Below are 20,724 nucleotides of genomic sequence, written 5' to 3'. Positions count from 1 at the left end.
CATTTCTTGAGGCTGTCAAATAGCTCTTACTGTTAGGAAGTTTCCCTTAATGTTTTGCCAAATTCTGCTTCCTTGCAACATTTTCCCTCTGCTAGTTCTAGTCCTGCCCTCTACAGCAACAGAAAACAAGTTTTATATCTTATAATGATCAACTAGACCAGCTAGAGTATGCAAAGGTAGAAGCCCAATGGAGCTAATATCTCTGCAGACCTCATGGTGTCATCCTGCTTCCTAGTCATCAAAATAATGGGGATTATCCAGCCCAGTCACTTGGGGAGAAAAGGGACACCCAAAATAGTTGTTTAGGGTTCATCCCCCTGTGATTCCCTCAAATCCATTATCTTAGGAGTGCTGCTGAATCTTGCTACACCCAGAAGGCCAAAATCTCCTTTTATTACTTTATTATGAGAAAGCTGCAGCCCTTCATATGCTATCAAGGCCTAATGCCTAATATTCAGGTCTTTGTAGATGGACTATTGCAGTGTGCTCCACATAGGTGACAATAATAATAATAATAATAATAATAATAATAATAATAATAATAATAATATAATTTATTATTTATACCCTGCCCATCTGGCTGGGTTTCCCCAGCCACTCTGGGCAGCTTCCAACAGAACACTAAAATACAATAACCTATTAAACATTAAAAGCTTCCCTAAACAAGGCTGCCTTCATATGTCTTCTAAAAGTTTGGTAGTTATTTTTCTCTTTGACATCTGGTGGGAGGGCGTTCCACAGGGCGGGTGCCACTACCGAGAAGGCCCTCTGCCTGGTTCCCTGTAATTTGGCTTCTCACAGTGAGGGCACTGCCAGAAGACCCTCGGTGCTGTACCTCAGTGTCTGGGCAGAACGATGGAGGTGGAGACGCTCCTTCAGGTATACTGGACCAAGGCTGTTTAGGGCTTTAAAGGTCATCACCAACACTTTGAATTGTGCTCGGAGACAGTCTGCAGGCAGGTAGGGTCTCAGCCTGCGTACCAGATGGAGCTGATAAACAGCTGCCCTGGACACAGAATTGACCTGCGCCTCCATGGACAGCTGTCTCCATGGACTCCCAGGCTGCGCACCTGGTCCTTCAGGGGCACAGTTACCCCATTCAGGATCAGGGAGTCCTCCACACCCGCCCGCCTCCTGTCCCCCCAAAACAGTACTTCTGTCTTGTCAGGATTCAACCTCAATCTGTTAGCCGCCATCCATCCTCCAACCGCCTCCAGACACTCACACAGGACCTTCACCGCCTTCACTGGTTCTGACACCCTTGTGACTACCCAGCTGACACAGAACACCACAACAGCCCCCCTTCTGAAATCATATTATGCATGTTCTCCAGTAAACTAGAGTTCCATGTACATTTCAGAGAACTTTAAGTCCTAAATACCCTCTGCGTGTTTCCCATTCCATCATGGTTGAGCTTATACAATGCCCTCTCTTCCCATCTTGTGCACAGTCAAACAGCAACAGATCGCAGAGAGGCACTAGCATTGGGGCTGCCTTACATGTTCACCAAGATATTTTCTAGAACAGGAATATTTATCTAGGTTGACATGAGAAGATTAAGCATGTGTGGCTAATTCTACTCTGTTTTGCCTAATAGCTTTCTACAGGGTCTTTTATTCTCCAAGTTTTAATAAAATCTGGCATTTATATAGACCATTTCCAATGTTCAAGGCACTTTACATTTATTACCTCCGTAATCCTCAAAGTAAGCCAGCAATATAATCTCTGAATTGGAAAAGGTGGGTGGGGTGGCTGAGGCAATATTGGGAGAGAACAGAGTTTGTACGGAGGTGAGGTTTGAATCTGGCACCTTCTGACTCTGCTCACAAGCTTAACCACAATGCCACACCAGCTTTGCTGGCTGTGCGTAAATCATCATCTGCCCTGCAGAAATTGAAATAAAATGCACACAGCAATCTTTTCAAGAACAGGTTGTTCTCCATTACCTGTTTCGGACAAAGGTTTTCTGCAATCCACTCCTTTTCTTCAGCAAATCTGAACTGGGTAAAGGAATCACCTAGAAATAAAGTGGCACATGTGTCAATAAATTTGCCAAATAAACAGCAAAACCGATGAAAGTTCCATGAATGAAAAATCAAGAATTCTCATATTTTAACAGTATATCAATATAGAACGCTCAAGCAAGCCAACACCCTAGAACAATAAAAAAGCCCCAAACAATCACACAAATATCCTTTGTTATCGCTAAAACAATGCAGGAGCTACATGGTGATTATAAATGTGGTGGTGGGGAGAATACAAGGAGTGCCTGGGAATAAGGACAAGTCAGAGGTAATAAGATTCAGACTCACAACCTTCTATTTTGCCTCAGGTTCCCTCCCAGCCCCATCCCTCTGTATCCTGGGTGTGTCTGTGCAGATGTATGTGCAAGACAACCCTATTGAACAGAAATGCACTAAATACAACCTATTGTAACTGGCACTCAATTCCTACAAACACTTAAGACACATGCTCGTTTTTCCAAAGGCACCACACAGAGTGAATGTTAAAACCATTTTCCATTAAGGCTACAATATTGTAATACAGTATGATAGGTTTTGCATTTAAAAACAGCACTTCAGTTCAGTTTGTATGAAACAAGAGGTGACAGGACTGTTAAAACTAGAATCTGATTTTACTTTAACATTTTATTTCTTTCAGCATTTTACATACTGCATTACACCATCTTCCAAAATGTGTTTAACTGCCGAGTATGAGCAGACTCAGAAGGTCTATGAAAGCCAATGGCCAACTTTTGTAAATAGAAACATTATCTGCAAGCCACTAAAAATACTCTTCAAGTGGCTTATGGAAGAGTTAGGATCACAGTATGTTAAATTACAAAAATGCTATTGTAGTTCAGTCAAGCCTGTATCTGAATTGACCAATCTATCTCCATTTCTAAGCAGCATGCTGGAGTAGCCCTGACTTCTTCGGTGTTTTGTCTCGTTGTCTTGTCTGGTGGGAAAACACACACACACACACACACACACACAGAGAGAGAGAGAGAGAGAGAGAGAGAGAGAAATGTAGGATTTTTGAGAAACCCCAAAACATTGTGGGTTTTTTAATGGATAGTGTAATTTGTGAATTAGGGCCTTTCATGCCAATAATTGGGTGAAGTCATGTTTCTGTCTGCCATCTTAGTTCAAAATGGTACCTGGTGTCCAAACAGTGACAAAGCCCATCACTGCCCCTCAGGAACCCTTGTGCTGGGTTTGGTGATAATACCTCAAGAGGCAACCAAACCTATGCAAAAATAACAGGTGCAGTCACACCAAAGTCACATTTCGATCCACCATATTGATTCAAAATGGCACCTGGCACCCAAGTGCCGACATAGACCACCCCACCTCAGGAGCCTTTGTGCTAAGTTTGGCAAAGATATCTCAAGAGGCATCCGAACCTACAGAGAACAAACTGACGGACTTTCCAAAATATATAGTGTATATATAAAAGTATTATATTGTGTAATTGAGAACTTCTCTACTTACTAGAGCAAATATATTTGCCTCCAAACTACTGACAGTTTATTCCTTTAGCCAGTTAGGCACAATGAGACTGAAAAGAACAGAGTAAATTATGCCAGACCCTATGATAAAGCCTTCTAAATAAAGAAATATTAGTGTCCTCAAACCACTTGATCCACAATGATACCAGTAAAGTCGGTGGGGAATTATTCTAAGCAGGCAGTAGAAAAAAACCACAGAGCAAGTTTCTCAAATAAAATAAAAAATAACTACAATTCACAGAAGCACATTTAATGCAAATTAGGTTAATGAGAATGTTGGTCCAACCAATTATCTTTTTAAAATTATCTTAGTCTGAAAAGAATGTCCTTACATCATGAATACTAATAAACCATCAGGCAATGCCTGAGAATGCTTCCAAATTTAAAAAACTGACAGTTCATAATTCCAAGCAAAAGTAACTGGAACTGAAAACAAAATGGTTTAAATGCACTTCAATTAAATGTTTGTAAACACAACATTTTCCTTTGCTCTCTGAAGTAAAATGCAATAGCTGTTGAAAACGCAAGGCTAATATAACAGGGAAAGAGAAGCTACATTTCCCAAAACCACAAGAGATGCATTTCACTCCAACTATCGAACTGAATATATATTTTCAAAAGTGGCTTGTCTGGCCATTTGTCTACTTGTCCTTTATAGTTTCGGGTGCTGCTTGAGATACCGTCACCAATCTTGGCACGAGGGCTCCCCAGGTGGGCGGCAGACTTGGTTGTCATTTGGACACAGGTGTCATTTTGAATTGACATAGTAGACCAAAATATCTCTTTGGCATGACTCTGTTCATTTTTGTACATAGTTTCAGCCACTTTGCAAGGTATTGGTGCCAAACTGCATAAGGGCTTCCGAGGTAGAGGCGGCAGACTTCTTCACTGTTTGCATGCCAGGTGCCATTTTGAAACAAGGTAAGGGACCAAAACATCATTTTGGCATGTCTTCATAGACTTTTTGGAATAGATTCGGTCGCCTCTTGCAATATCGCCAAACTCAGAATTGTTGTTGTTGTTGTTTAGTCATGTCCGACTCTTCGTGACCCCATGGACCAGAGCACGCCAGGCACTCCTGTCTCCCACTGCCTCCCGCAGTTTGGTCAAACTCATGCTGGAGTTCCCAAACTGGGGATCTTCATTTATGATTGAATACCAGGCACCATTGTGAATCAAGATGGAGGACCAAAATGTGACTTTAGTGTGATTTTCCCAATTATTTAGCATGTTGGGTCCAAGTTCACAAATTACACTCTCTATTAAAAAACAAACCAACAAACCCCCCAAAAAAATTTATTCTAAAAATCCCAAGCACTGTCAGGCACTCCCCACTACTAGTAACATTAATAATGTGTATCCCATTTCACTCTTGCTTCTAGGAACACAGGGGTTCCTAGCAACCTAGCAAGCATGGAGCAACCAGATTTCCCTGTTTTATCCCGACAACAACTCTGTGAAGCAGGTTTGCCCGAGTGTGTGAGTGGCTGGCCAAATGTAACTTGAGTTTCACGGCTGGATTTAAGTCCAGGTCTCTTTTTCCAAACTCTCTAACCAACTCAGTATTCAACAAGTTGCTTTGTATGCTTATTTGTTAATGTTACCATACCATTCCCCAGTGCAACATGTGTGCTAGAGCAATGTTATTTTCATTAATGATACAAAGCTATGAAGATACATATTCACAATAAAGTTGGTTAGAGGTCAAATAATACAGCAGGATAGAATTTAAACAGTCACTTGCAGGAGCTGAAGCAATAGTGAAAATTGGACTGTTCAACAGCTGTTAAGAGGAAGAAAGGGAAGCTACTGCAGTAAGCGTTGGAGAGAGACCTCCCAAGTGTTGTTCAAGATGGGAATGCAGACTGAAATATATCTTGTCGAGAGAAAGTGGTACTTGCCCAGGAAACTTCATTCCACTCAATTCAGAAAAATCATCAGATGTGGGAGTAACTAGTGGCACACACTGGACAGCCTGGTATTTATGCATTATGAAAACTAGTGGAGATTTTCCAGCTGTGTTTTGCCCCACGTGCTCTTGAGACTTTCCTTTAAGAGAGAAAGAGCTTTTTTAAAAGGCTAACTGCAGCACATGGGAGTTTGAGAGGGTTGTTCAGATCTCAGCTGGGATTAATGTTTTAAGGTCCCTTAACACGGCTGCTAGTCACACAATGAATCTAAAATAATTTCACCTTAGGAGTAAACAGGACGTTTCCTTTATAGGTTTCGCCAAGTCTCTCAGCCAAAAGAAAAATCAAATGAAAAAACACGACTCAGCTGTGCTCTAGTAAGTTACACAAGCATCAAGCAGGCAGTTGCCTCTACTTTTCCCTTGCTAGTTAACAGTATCACAAAAAAGACAATATTTACATATATAATCTTGATTAAATGACTCAGTTTTATACCTTTTAGATATGTAGTGAATGTGTTTATCATCCATACTATACAGAACAAAACAAACATCTTTGAAAATTCTCCCCCTCAAACCACCTGGCATGCAATATTCATAAGACATAGATGATCATCCAGATGGCAAGACAGTTTTTCAATATAACATTTGTTGTCCTTATTGTTTCTGGGAGGGAAATACACAGGAATTTAAGTATGTAGACACAGATTTCCCAAGCGGGTAGATTTTAAATGTTAGCTACATTTTTACTTATCTGCCACAAAAATTTCTAAAAGAGATGATTTTGTCTCCCCCTGTACACAGTGAGATTAGCAGGTCTCAAATTGGTTTGCTCACTCTCACCACCGTAATAATTGGGAGCTTGCTAGTTTTACTTATTTTATTGTTTCATTCTGGTATGATATAATTTAAGAGCTGATATGGAAATCATTTTGGACTGAAGAGAGAAATTTGAAATGTGTGTATGACAGATAAGTATCCCATAGAATTTGGAAAAGTTGTACAGGTTAAAAGGTTACAACACCCTTTTCGTTTTCACACTCAGTTACATTTAGAATGTTTCAAACATCTAATACTGGAAAAAAATGCTTCTCTCTCTTTGAAGGCACCTCCTAGATATATAAACGAGCCCTGAATACCTTTGTTTCATATTGTTTTTTTCTTAATAATCTAATTGTTTTGTCTTTTAACTGTTGCTATTTTGAAACTCGTTTTGCTTATCTGCTTGTTTTATTATTTATACTGCTTTTCTGCTGGTATGGTTTTAGTGCTGCTATTATTTTTTTATAGATTTTTGTGTTTTATAGATTGTGGTTTTATGGCTTGTAACTATGTTATGAATGAATTTTATGTTTTTAATATGTTGTGAGCCCCTAAAAGAGTGGCTTAGGAATATTGAAATAAATGTTAAATGAAATGCATGTCTACCCAGTAGTCCCACTAAGTTCAATGGAGTTTGCCCCTAGATAAACGGGCACATAATTGTAGCCTCAAATACTATCAGTTAATTTCTTATACACAGAATCAGTGTAAGCAGGTCAACATTTTTCTGTAATATAACATTTTTCTTTGCCAGTTCCTAGTAGTTCAGGCAGCCATTCTTGCCAGTGCCTCTTACTTCAAAGGTTTAAAATATACACACAACTTACACGTCGGAGTTCAATGTAACTCATATAATTTTCAGTAACTTTCCCCTAATTTTCACTGTGTATATTTGCCAAGGAAGAACATGCACACGAGATCTCAAATTGTAGGCGCAAGTAATTTAAACAACGAGACCCTTAGATTCTTGAATCCATTTTAAACTAGTAGTTCTGAAGCAGATATGAAATGTAGGAGGAAACAGTGCAGTCAAACACCACTCAACTCAAAGAAAATGAGCAGCAGAAGCATGACTTTAAAACACACAAGGGACAGAGTAAGACCAAGTTCATAACAAGCTGTGCTTTATTTGTGCTGCCTGGTAATGCCATAGTCCTAATTTTAAGGGAAATGATGTCTATGTTTACACTGATTACCGCCCCCCGCATCACTCTAAGTTTCAAGAAACAAATGTGACCTCACATGGGAATTTATTAAGTTAAAGGGTGACCTATGAGACTGGTTGCTTTCCACCAATTTCAGTCACATCTCAACTCTTTTCTTATTGATGGCATCAGCAGTGCTTGCAGACCTATATATAAATTCTTTATGAATAATTAACAGAGGTGCAGCCTAAAATATCTGAGCAGTTTGATGTTGTGCATCTGATGTTTCACATTTCTGCTTCAATGCCCTGCATTTACAAGCCATGCCACTAAAGCAAACATATTGCGCTACACCAGGCTGCAAATCTCAAGCTTAGAACACTATCAAATAGAGAATAAGAATGTATTTTTTAAACCCTTATTTCTTTGATTAATGAAACAAGTGTGTTAAAAATGGAAAAATGAAAATCTTCTAAGCTTTGGACATTTGTCGAATCATATGAGTTTGGAACTTTATCTGCACAATATATTTTTTTATACCTGGAGAATACACATGAGAAATTTATCATTGCCTCCAGTGTTTTTTTGAGGCAAATTCCTTGGCAACTGAGAAGTAACCCTAGATCCCATGTCCTTGCATGGTTCTTAGTTAAGAACCTTTACATTTGCCCTAAAAGGCACAGAAAATCCTTCGCTTTAGACCATGTTTTCCCAAGTTCAAGGGTTACAAAATCCTATGTTGTCTCTGATTTTCAGATACATTTTATTACACTTGTCAAATGTTACCTACTTCAAGCTTTGTAAGTGAAGCTTGTACAGCATTAATGGTTAACAATTTAATGCCACTTCCACATTTAAAGCACATTTCTACAAAGTTAACAGACATGGCTCCCCCTGGGAAGAAACTGCATTTTACCACCCACAGAGCTACAATTCCCAGTAGCTACAGTTCCTAGGATTGCTTTGAAGAAGCCAGGACTGTTAAATGCTATAAAAATGCTTTGGATGTATGATGTGGATGTGACACAAAATGAAAGTTTGCTAATTTTGCAGATATTATTGCAAGGGTGTCAAGAGGGTCAGAAAAATCTTTCGAGGAAGTTCTGTTTGCAAACTGGCTACCATATTCTTCAGCAAATATTGTCTAGCAAGGAACTTAATCCCTTTAAAAACAACAAAACTGACTTAATTGTACCCAGAATTTTTGACCACCACTAAATAATCCTTTTGAAATGTTACACCTCTCTGTTAGCTAGCTTCGGTATATTTAGTGCCACTTGTGCCATCTAGTTACATAGCCTCCAGCTTATACCATCGCTGCTCCACCACCTGCTGTTTTATTTTAAATGCTCGATTCAATGGATTTCTCAGGAAAAAGGTCCAAATGAAGTTATATCTGAGACTTTTTAGGCAGTCTGACAGCTTAAAACTTAAATTTGAATCCAAATCAAATACTTCTATGTTAATAAAATATATAACTAACTTACGGAATTCACTGCCATAAGATGTGGTGAAGGCCCCTGTCTTAGATACCTTTAGGATATTAGTCAAGTTCATGGAGATCTTGGACACTGAGAACCAGCACCGAGGGCCTTCTGGCAGTTCCCTCATTGCGAAAAGTGAGGTTACAGGGAACCAGGCAGAGGGCCTTCTTGGTAGTGGCGCCCGCCCTGTGGAACGCCCTCCCATCAGATGCGAAGGAAATAAACAACTATCTGACTTATGGAATACAACTAAAGGCAGCACTGTTTAGGGATGTTTTTAATATTTAATGCTGTATTTGTTTAATATTTAATGCTGTATTGTTTTAACACTTGATTGGGAGCTTACTGGCATGTGGCTGAATAGCAGACACTGTGTGACACACAATGAAATGAGTGCCACTGGCCTTATACTCTGCTTCTGGGGATTTCCAGAAGCACATGGTTGACCACGGTTGAAAACAGGATACTTGACTAGATGAGCCTTTAGTCTGATTTAGCAGAGGGGTCATTCCACACCAAATCACCTGATTTTAATACTCGACCGTGCTGTCACGATTCAGATTTTCTTCACACACAAAAATTATGTGTAGATACCTATGAGATAACCTCAAATTATTTTTAAGAGATTTTTTGGTCCAAAATTGGGTGCCGGAGAATGTTTTTAAAATTCCGATTTTTGCGCAATTTAGGCTAATGCAATTTCTGCATCAGTTTGGGAAAAACCCTCCTGTTTCGCTTATTTTTCAACCAATTGGGCTTATTTTGGTATCAAAATAAAGCTATTTGTGGTCTTTTTCAAAATAAGGTATAAAAATGTTATTAAGTGCCACACAAAAGGGTCACTGACTAAAGTGAATTTTTGTAATTTTATTCCCGGTAGGTTCGATAAGCCATAGCATACAAACCACAACACATGTATCATACTTCTTTTGTAGAATGGGATAACCATGTACTTGTTATGTTTTAAAAATAAGGAGGGTGTTTTTGTGGTTATAAAATAAATTGATTTTGAAGTAAACTTTTTACAAATTTTTTTTGTACAGGTTTAAGGTCTCCTTGAGCCTGAAATAACTCAAACATCCACGAGAATAATTAAAATTATTAGTTACAATGTCATCTGAAGTTATTTTTCCATTATTTCACTGTTAGCTTACCTTTGTAGTCAAAGGTTACATCATACCTTTTCCCAATTTCTGCACCTGTTTGTGGACTTTATTGTCTATGCCATATGTTCTTCCTCATACAGTTGATTATGAAGGAACTGGAATGCCTCTGGCACATAGGGCACCCACCAGGAGTCATTCATAGTTGGCCAAGATTATGTTGGTGAAGGACCAGGTGGATGCATGAACTGAACTTTAGCATCCCTTTCCTCTACACAGTGGTCTAGTATCTTCCCATTGCACCACTTTCTGTCATACATAACTGCATAAAACCTTTCTGGAATAATATTGACTAGTTCTTTTGTTTTATCACCAACAGTGGCTTTAAAAGATTTGTCAGAAACTGAAACCCGCTTCATCATAAGGGTTCTTTTGTCCAGTGGTTTGAAGAAGTGATTCTGTCTGGTGCCACCTACTGATAATGAATTATGATACCATCAGGAACTCTTCGCTTGCACCCACCTCAGCTGATGGTGTGAAAAACACCTGAATTCCCTTTATGTTAAAGAAGCAAATTGAAATAAATCTAGTGCATTCAAAATTTGTCCCTCTACAGTTCTCTTAAGACTTGCTCTCATAGCAAGGCACTTAATCATTCCCCTTACTCCATCCCACACATATTTACCAATAGCAAAGAAATGCTATTCAGCAGTCATGCTATAGTCCTCTTCATGATAACACAGATTGATAAAGTTCTTGCAGTTCTTTTATTGTGCTGAACTACAATCACAAAAATAAACTACATTTGTTAAATGTGGGTGTTTTTGTCTCAAGTATTGCAACACTGACTTCTGAAATGTGAAAAAGTTGTAGTGTCATGTTTATGGCAGTCACTGATGAAGCATATGGACTTAGACTTCAGTTCACTTGTACATTTGTAGTAGATCACAAATGGGTGTAATGTACTATCAACTAAAAGCCGCCCTTGAAAAGGATAAAAGAACCAAAGGATTTGACAAAAAAATATCCTATCTGGAGAAGGATATTTTACCTAATAATCAAAAGACACTTTCAAAAATGTACAAACTACTTTTGAATTGGCAAAGAAAGGAGGAAGATATCAAAGAAATTACAGTAAAATGGGAGAGGGACCTGGGACATACGATCAAACCCAATATTTGGAATGAATTATGGACTAAAAATATAAAATTCATGGCTTGTTTCCTTATAAGGGAAAATCTTATGAAAATGTACTATAGGTGGTACCTGACCCCTGTAAAACTTGCAAAAATAAATAAATCAAACAATAACAAGTGCTGGCGATGTAAGGAACAGATAGGAACATACTACCATATGTGGTGGTCTGACAGATGCAGTAAGAGATAAACCTTAAAAAATGGTGAAAGAAGAATAGGAATGTTTAAATAATTATTTAGGGGACAAGGGCTCAACAAGAAAGACCTGGTTATGTTTAGAATGATACCGCATAGAGAAATGCTCCCTGATACCAAGATGAGGGATTCCTTTGGAATGCAGATAGAGAGAATTGATAAGAATAATGATCTGTTGTGAGCTTGATGGAAGTGTACAATAGATGAGCTTTCCTGCTTTGGCTCATCTTCCTTTTTCTTTTTCTCTCCCCCCCCCCCCCAATTTTTCTTTTCTTTTATCTTTCCCATAGTTGCTTATGTTCTGTGTCATGAACTTTGATATTTTTTGTAGTTTTTTCCATTATTATTAAGGAATTTCCTTTGTAATTTTCAAGGGATGATCAGTCAGTGTGGAGCCACTGTTTAAACACAACTGTTTCTTTATTTTCAAAGTATTCTAACCCCATAAGAAAATACTGAAGTACAGATTCATTAGGGCATTCAGGACAACGGTGAAGCATGCATTCTTCTGACTCCAGGTTACACACTCGTTTTAGGAGGAGTTATTGATATGGCATGCTTAAATGCATACTCTGCATCATGAGTTTAAAGTTTTGATGATACACACACTGAATGAATCCCACAACTATTTAGTTACACACTCTTTAGGACGCAGTTCACAAAACTTTGTAAAAACATTTTTTTTCATCAGGATTATCTTCCTTGAATGATAAGTAGACATCTTTTAAGTTATGAAGTATTGGTCTCTTTGTTCTCAACTCTCTTTTGCCACTTTCTCTTGGAAAAGAAACACAGCTTTTTTACTAGCCAAAACTCTACTGATGTCATCTTCACAGTAAAAATTCCCTACTTTCTGAACAACTTCAGCACTTAAGAGGACGGCTTTTCCTCTTGAGGTGGTGATACGGAGCAGTCACTAAAAGTGAGCTGCAATTGCGAAAAGGGTAGGATTTTCCTCCATTTATCTTTAAATCAGATCAATAAAGGTTGCTAAGGCAAACAAACGGGCGGGGATGGATAAATTATATTTTTGGACTATATATATATTGCAAGACTCAAGACAGTTACTAAAACTAAGGAAAACTAGGGGAAATAATGTAACAATAAAATGAGATCAAAATTAAAACTTATCTGAAAAAGCAGGAGAGCCAGGAGTAACATCTTGCTGAGTCAGGTAGGAGGAAAAACTGAGGAGGAAGTGTCTGTCTCCCACAAGTCTTTGCTCCTGCCTGAGGTCATGTGAGAGGAAATACCCAATCCACTGTTCCCAGCCTCCCATGAAATAAATTCAAGTTATGCCCACCAAACAAAGTGAGGGTTTCAACAAGCAAGTTCTAGTTGAATATGAGCACTTTTGAGCAAGCTTCAAAAAACATACAACTCTTTACAAATACTATTTATAGGAATTATGAAGAAACTACTGAAAATAACAAATTAATGTATTTTTGACTGTCTAATCTCACTTTATTTTTGTGCTGTTTTCTTAAGCCAAACCTGACAGTAATATTCTTCTTACCTACATCAGATTCCCGATGACTCAGAACAAAAGCTAAATCCAGTGCAAGTTCAGGACTGATGAGTGACTCAGAATTTTTGCAAAACATCCGAAGAAGGTAAGGAGGAAAAGCGCTTGGAGATTAGAACCTGCTGATGATACAAACCTCAGAAGTACTTCCAAAACTTAAAAATAGACAAGCCTGGCTATGGTAATAGTCACTGAAAATCTTTCAAAATTGGATTATTGCAGTGCACTCTACATGGAATTACCTTTGAAGAATATTTGGAAGATCAATTGGTCCAGAAAACAGCAGCAAGGTTGTTACGGGTGCCTATGGGGTAATTTTACACTTATCCAGCAACAACTGCATTGGTTGCAAATTTGTTTCTGCGCACATTTCAAAGTGTTAGTAATTACCTTTATGCTCTTGAATGACTTGGCTCCAGGATACTTCAAGGATCACCTCCCATATCAGAAAGATTGCTTCCTAAGAGCTGATGGAGACACCCTTCTTGAAGCGTTGTCCATAGAGCGGCCGTGATCGTATAGTGGTTAATACTCTGCGCTGTGTTGCCCACAGTGTTTTCTGCCAATTGGTGTAAATATATGCGGCACATGTGCAGCGCATATACATATATTTTCATGCTGCCCATCTGACTGGGTTCCCCTAGCTACTGTGGACAGCTTCCAGCTAAAAATCACTCAGAGCTTCTAGTAGATCCTGGTCTATCTTCTCCCACCCCCCAAACTACACCACTGCCTTAGTGAAAATAATCACAAATAACTTTTAAAAGTAGGGGAATCCTTTGAAGCTTCTACATTAGAACATATACAAAACTGCTAATCCAGCATTCTGCTTTCACAGTAGCCAGCCAGGTGTCTATGGGAAGCCCGCAAGCAGGACCTGAGTGCAACATTACTCACGATTCCCAGCAGGTATTCAGACGTATACTACTTCTGACAGTACGTGGCTATCATGGCAAGTAGTCACTGAGAGCTGCCTTCTCCTGTTCAGTCCTCTTCTAAAGCTGTCCAAGTTGGTGGCCATCACGACAACTTGTGGGAGTGAATTCCATCGTTTAACTATGTGCTGTGTTCTTTTGTCCTAAATCTTCCAGCATCAGTAGATAGTCCCACGTTCAACTATTATGAGAAAGGGAGAAAAGATTTCTCTACCCTTTTCTTCAAACCACGCACAGCTCTATCATGCCTCCCTTACCTTTTTTGTAAACTTAAAACACCCCAGATTTTGAAATCGTTCCTCATGCAGGAGTTGTTCCAGTTCCTTTCCTAATGATCTTTAGCATGCAATTCACACTTTTCACAGCTGCCCCACAATGATTCAAATTTGTCATTGAGCTATCCATTACAACCCAAGGTATTATTCCTGGTCAGTCACTGCCATTTCTAACCAGGAATGTACCAAATATGTGAGATTTTTTGCTCCATTGTGCAACTCTTTACATTTGCTTGCACTGAATTGCATTTGCTATTTTACTGACCATTCATCCACTTTGTATAGCTCCTTTTGCAATCCCTATTTGAACAATTTGGTTTCATCAGCAAACTTGGCCACCTCACTGCTCACCCCTAATTCTAAATAATGAGTGAACAAGCTAAAAAGACAGGTCCAAATGCCAATTCTTGAGGGTTTTCACTTTCTACATCTCACCTTTGGGAGAGCTGTCCATTTATTTCTACCCTTGGCTTCCTGTTTCTTAGCCACTTACTGAACCATAAGATAATCTCTTCTCTAGGTTATCTACAGGGCCCCTTCAAATAATTGGAGTGTTGTTTGGTATGATAAGTAGATTTGTATCCAAGAAAGAAAAGGCTGCTTCTTTGGAGAGTTTCACCCTAGACTCCCAATTATTCTCTGCCCTAGTAGTGATTGACATTTGATGCTTTTTTTGCATTAGGTGCTTTGACTCATTGTCAATTACTCCTCCTCCACCTTTCAGCTCATCTGAAGTCTCTTATAGTAAACTGTTCCAGATAGAACAGGGGATAAACAAGGACTTGTCTAAGTCTCTCCTGACCCTCCTGGTGAACCAGGACTTCTTTGGTGTAACCACATGGTCTCCCTGAAGCTGCCATTTCATATCCCCTCAGAGATATGCAGTTGTTCCTGTTTTCGCTCCAACAGCTTGAATTTGGTACTCTCTCAATGTACTCATGAATAAACTTTATTGTAAGAAAACCCTGACTGAGCACCAATGTAGGATTATTTTGGATGCTACCATTCCATATTGCTAGACATTAAATTTGGAGCTCCCACCCAACCCTTTGGCACACTAAGAGGACTAAAATACCATCTGTGTCATATCCACCATCATCCCTCAGATATAGCTCCTATATTTTACCATTTTAACATTGCTCCCTGGACCTAAGGATACCATGCTCCAATTGCTCAGGATCCAGAAGGTGTGACACAAAATCTTCTTTTTCACAGAAATTTACCTTATGGGGTTGACTCTAGGATGGATGTGTATTTATGGGAATGTCACAGATATATTTTCAGTCTTGGTGCTATACAGTTTGTTTTCCTGCTGAGTGTTTCCTCCTGCAGTGAAATCTATGAATAAGAAAACACTACCACAGGACAACACTCTCTCCCCAAGCCAGACACTATTCCTATTTACCAGATTATTTCTGAGTCAGATTCCTCTATGTCTGAAGAGGAAAATACTTGGGTCTTATTATCCCTTAAGGGAAGATCCACATTATATTATTTCATTACTCTTTGATACATGGAACATCATCAAAGACCTCAGATCCTTTAACAACTACAGAGGTGAGCTGAACCACATACCATTTCTCTAGTGATGAGGCTAGTATGTTTTCACCCCCCATTAGATGGTCCCAGTTAAGCCAATAGAGAGGGGTTCACTGGGTGGTATTCAACTAGCATGTCCCACAGGAACAAACATTTCTGCTTACACAACAGAATTCCCCCCCCCCCACCTGCTCTCCCCAAATCTGCTCCATAAGATTGAGGGAACCCCTAGAATAGATTTAGGAGGAAAGGGGGCAAGGAGAGGGTAAGAACATTCTGTTACACATGCAGAAATTATTGTGCTGATGGAACGTGCTGTGTTGGAGACAACCCACTGTCTCTCCTCTCCCTCTGATGCAACTGCATGGATAGTGTAGGACAGCTACCAGAAAATATATGAACAGACCTCTTACTCCCTCATTCTAAAATTAGTAGATGAAATAAAAGAGTCAACTGCCTGTATCAGAATCTTGTTTTCCATTCAGACTTCATCTACTGAACATCCTCATCTCGTGGGTAACCAATGCGGTAGCTCCCAAACATTGTAAAACTACAACCCCTGACTACTGGCCATGCTGGTTGTGACTGATGGGAGCTGGACTCAAACTACAGCTGGAGGGCACCACCCTACTACCTCTCCAAGGAGTCAGGCTAATTTATCTCAACCCAAAAGGTTACATGACTATTTCTAATGTTTTAAAACTGTGCAGAAACACAATTTACTATTCTTGTCACACATATGTGTACTCCTTAGGTCCTGGATATATATTTCCAACAATTTATTTCATTGTGACACTTACAACAGAATGATTGCAGAAAATGCATCAATGGGAAAACAGCATAGATTAAAATTCTATGGAAATGTCCACAATCCATTTTTTTCTCTCTATAGAGATTAGATGATTGCACACAGATGGGATTCTGCTTTGAAACCTGATGGGATTACATTTGTATTATCATTCTATTTCTGAAGCAAACAGCATCTCTTAACTGGGGATGTGGGATATAACCAAAAATTAAACAGAGCTTTTTACCTTTAGCCTCAAATACACAGTGAAGGCCAGTATGAAAAACTGGATGTGAATTAAAAGCTCACCGAGCTCTGATAATTTTGTTGCTGATGAGGTAACTCAAAGCTCGATTCTATGTCAGAAATCTTAGTTTGCAATAGTGCAAAAATATGATTAAACTCAATAAATGTTCAAGTTTATTTTATAATATTATATATAATTAAGTTTTTATATTATTTGGCCTATAATCAGCGGGGAAAGAGAAAACAATTACTTTTATTTATATTGTTCTCGATGTTTGCATGGTAACTTGCCCTTTCCTGTATTTGCAAACATCTTGTTGCTACAATAATATAATTTATGTTTAATTCTACAGTATTTAATTTGTGGAATGGAGGGGAAAGGGACAGTGGTCCTTTGAAAAATACATGAAGTATTGTTTATCTTATTTCAATATTTATTATTATTATTTTTATGTTGTCATATGAAAATGTCTAGGCTTTTTGACATGATCAGCTAACAATATTTTCTTCTAGGTAAGAATGCCAAAATAAAACACCCTACAAGGTAAATTGCCAGTCATCTTCTGCCTGAGCACAAAAGAAGACATTTTCTCTCATAAAAAGTACTGTGGCTCAGATACTTTAATCTTCATAAACATTCAGGTGGCAATTTCTCAGTCCATAAGGAAACAGCACAGCCAAACCACTTAGCTGGTTGTCCAATTTGCAAGCTGTCAAAGCCAAATATTTGTAAGATTATTTTCCCAACCATCTGCAGGTGCTGGTGTGGGAATTAGCCCCTCTGTGTTTACTGTATGTTGCAGAGATACTTAAAAAATATAATTCAACTTTGAGGACCAGATACTAGTGAAAAGAAAGCTAAAATTCCCATAGTCTAAGGAGTATAGTGTTTCAGGTCAATTTCCTAACAGTTCAATCCTATACACATTTACTTAGAAGTCAATCCTAGAGGGCTCAGTGGGGCTTAGTTCCTTGCAATGGTATTTAGCCCTGTACCCTTGGGACACAATTCTGTGGTTCCTGGGTGTTGAAGGGACAATAGGGTATTACTCCATGGGCATAGAGGGAGATCAACTCTTAGAAGCCCACTCCCAGGAAGTACAGAAATGACCCTGCCCATCTGGCACTGGTGCTCTGATAGAGGGTGGGCATTCTATGAATGTATCAAGAGAGTTTGGATCTGCTGGATCCAAAGCTCTGCACATCTCTTGACATTGTCCTGCCCATTGAGCTTAAAAAGGTTTCTCCTCCATGCTCTATTGGGTCTATTGATCTATTGTGTATATATATCTTATGTATGTTTAACAGATGAAAATCATTGTAAGACTATTTGCTCAGTTTATTTTTATAATGGTAAGAGCAGGGGTCAGCAACCTAAGGCCCATGGGCCGGAAGCAGCCCGTGGAGGTTGTTTGACCAGCCCACGAGCCACCCCCAAACTGAGTTGCCCGCTCACGTGCTGCGCTAAACCAGTGCAGTGTGGCACAGGGACTCGTTTCCATGGCGCCAGAAATCACGTCTGTGCAGACGCCGAAAATCGCAGGTGCGCACACACACGCATGATCCAGCCCACAGAGGGATCCCTGCGAGACTGATCTGGCCCACACAAGATAAACCTTGCTGATCCCTGGGTAAGAGCTTTTTTAAAAAAATGGCTGAGATGCAAACATTTAAGACATACATACCACCTCCATACAAATAGGAATTCTTTTCTAAGCTGGTAAATAAATTTGCTTTTGTTTATAGGTTCTGTTGTTCCATGGTTCAAAATATATTCTAGCTGGGTTTTGTATAACTGTGCATTTTTTTCTACATCCTTTTCAGGGTCAAGGATTCCTGTCAAGGTTTCATTCTCTTTACCATCTAGTATGCCTCTTTGCACAATGCTTCATCTCATAATTACTGAAATAAAGTACAGTCATTTGAGAAAAAGTAGGAAATTTGTTTTCAAATGCCACACTTTTAGAATCTCTCCCTGTTTATCATAAGTAAGTTGACTGTCATCAAGATTTTGACGCATCATTTCCACTAATACCTTATAGAAATTTTAACAGACCTCTATCCTCGCTTTTCTTCAGTCTACAGAACACAGTTCACGGTCCAGGACTTTCCCGCATCCCTCTAAGCACTCGGTGCCCACCCAAAATCTGTTTCTTGGCGGGACTTTTGAGAATGGTTAGAGGTAGGGTGCAGGAGCTCAAAGTGAAGGGAGTTGCTGGTGGAAGTCACACACACACACTTTACACAAATGGAAGAACAATTTAAGTTCTAAGCCATAACGTTTAATACTAGAATCTTGATAGAAAGCACTGAGTAAAATTTTGTTCCATGCTACAATTGAGCCACTTGTGGAGCCAATTTTAAAGAAAGGGCTTAGGATACATAAGGCCAAAAGACCTGTTCTGAAGGGTTCACCAAGTCTTGGAGCTGATATTGGGGGGGGGGGGGCACTGAGAGTTGTGAGAGCAGGTTTCCTCTTCCATTAGCAGATTTCTCCACTGGCTCAAAAGTGATTCTATGAGCCCAAATGGGCATGCTTATGAATAACTATATAGATACTAATTACTATTAATAACTTAATAGCTACTGTATGTTTAAAGCTCGCACTGCCTATAGAAAATAAGCAAAATAATTTATCTTTCAGAAAGAACCCTTTGAACATGTAATTTTAAAATACTACAGACTTTAACAGATAAGGCATACTTAAATTTCCTTTCTGAACACTATTCTCTCAGACTAATGCAAATTAAGTTTGGCCAAATGAAAAATCCCAGCTGTTCTAAAGATTGTTTTAGCAATCCAGCAATCATATATTAATACTTAGTTGCCTACCATCCATCCAAAGTTTTGCAATAACCATGCCTACAGCAATAATTCAATTTAGCATCATCTCAGTGTCAGACCTGAAGTTCACAAGCATTTTATCTAAACATTTTGCAAGACAGTGGGGTGTAACAGATCACTATTATTATTATTATTATTATTATTAATAATAATAATAATAATAATGCAATTTTTATACTGCCCTTCATCCAAAGATCTCAGGGTGGTTCACAACAGAAAAAAACAAAATGAGAATACAAAAGACATAATAAAACAAAAGCAAAAAGCAAACTAATAACCCCCCTCGTACATACTAAAAAGCCATATAATGTTAATCAGCTGAACCCATATTACATATCTTTAGGTGCCAGGTTAGCCTCCCTGCAGACAGCATTCCACAAACAGGGAATAGATGGAGCACTGAACATCATTGCTCAACCATGAAGGTCACTGACTAGGCCTAGCCAATTTAGCACATAGTCTTGTAAACATAAAAGAGGTTGATCTCTTCATTCAGGAAGGTGTCCTACAATCTCCAGGTTTCCAAGTGATATCTTTCTCTTGGTTGCTTTAATATTTTTACCGTATAATGCTAGGCAAAACAAAGTATATTTCATTCTCCAAACTGCCTGGTCAAGTAACTTACACCTTCTTAAATTTATCCCATGTCCTCTACCCCATGAAAGTTAGGAAGATAGGAACCCGCCTTACACCAGGTCAGACTCTGTTCATCTAATCTAGAATTATCTCCTCCAACTGGCAGCAGTCTCATACACTACTGAGATATAGTCTCTCCAATAGCACCCTTTTGAAACTAAACACTAAGTCACTTTTTAAATCAAAGGAATTTAGGAAAGCAGTTTGCAGTGTTTCACAGGACATGCGCCAGTGGGTTGCAGAGGACAGGGAAAAGTAGCGGAGCTATTCCATTGCCTCTGCTGAGTCTCTGGCCTTCCTCAGCTGTCACACGGTGACAGCCATTCTTTTTTAGCTATTTACATCCTAGATTGTTACTGTAAGAACTCAAACTTTAAGAAAGTTGCCCAGGTTTGCCTTTCCCCCTCCTCCTCCTCCTCTCCATGTCTTATTTTCTTATTTTCTATCACACTTTTTAATAATTGAAGTCTAAGGGCAGGGACTGTCCTACTACAGATTTTTGGAAGTCACTCTGGAAGTCCTTTTGGGTAAAGAGCATGTTAAAAACACTTTGAATAAATAAACAACTATTG

General features: G+C 39.0%; 1 protein-coding gene across 2 annotated transcripts in view; it reads right to left on the bottom strand.

The window, feature by feature from the left end:
- The window catches only part of AVEN (apoptosis and caspase activation inhibitor), a 99,708-nt gene that overhangs the window by 10,374 nt on the left and 68,610 nt on the right, over positions 1-20,724 (bottom strand). For both annotated transcript variants that reach the window (XM_083450899.1, XM_083450900.1), the window contains exon 3: positions 1,947-2,017. In XM_083450899.1, the coding sequence (XP_083307025.1) occupies positions 1,947-2,017 (71 nt within the window). The remainder of the gene's footprint in view (positions 1-1,946; positions 2,018-20,724) is intronic.

Source organism: Podarcis tiliguerta (assembly GCF_965153285.1).
Source record: "Podarcis tiliguerta genome assembly, chromosome: 1".
NCBI classification, from domain to species: Eukaryota; Metazoa; Chordata; class Lepidosauria; order Squamata; family Lacertidae; genus Podarcis; species Podarcis tiliguerta.
Note: the sequence above shows the minus strand (reverse complement) of the source record. Positions and strands in the feature narration are given on the sequence as shown.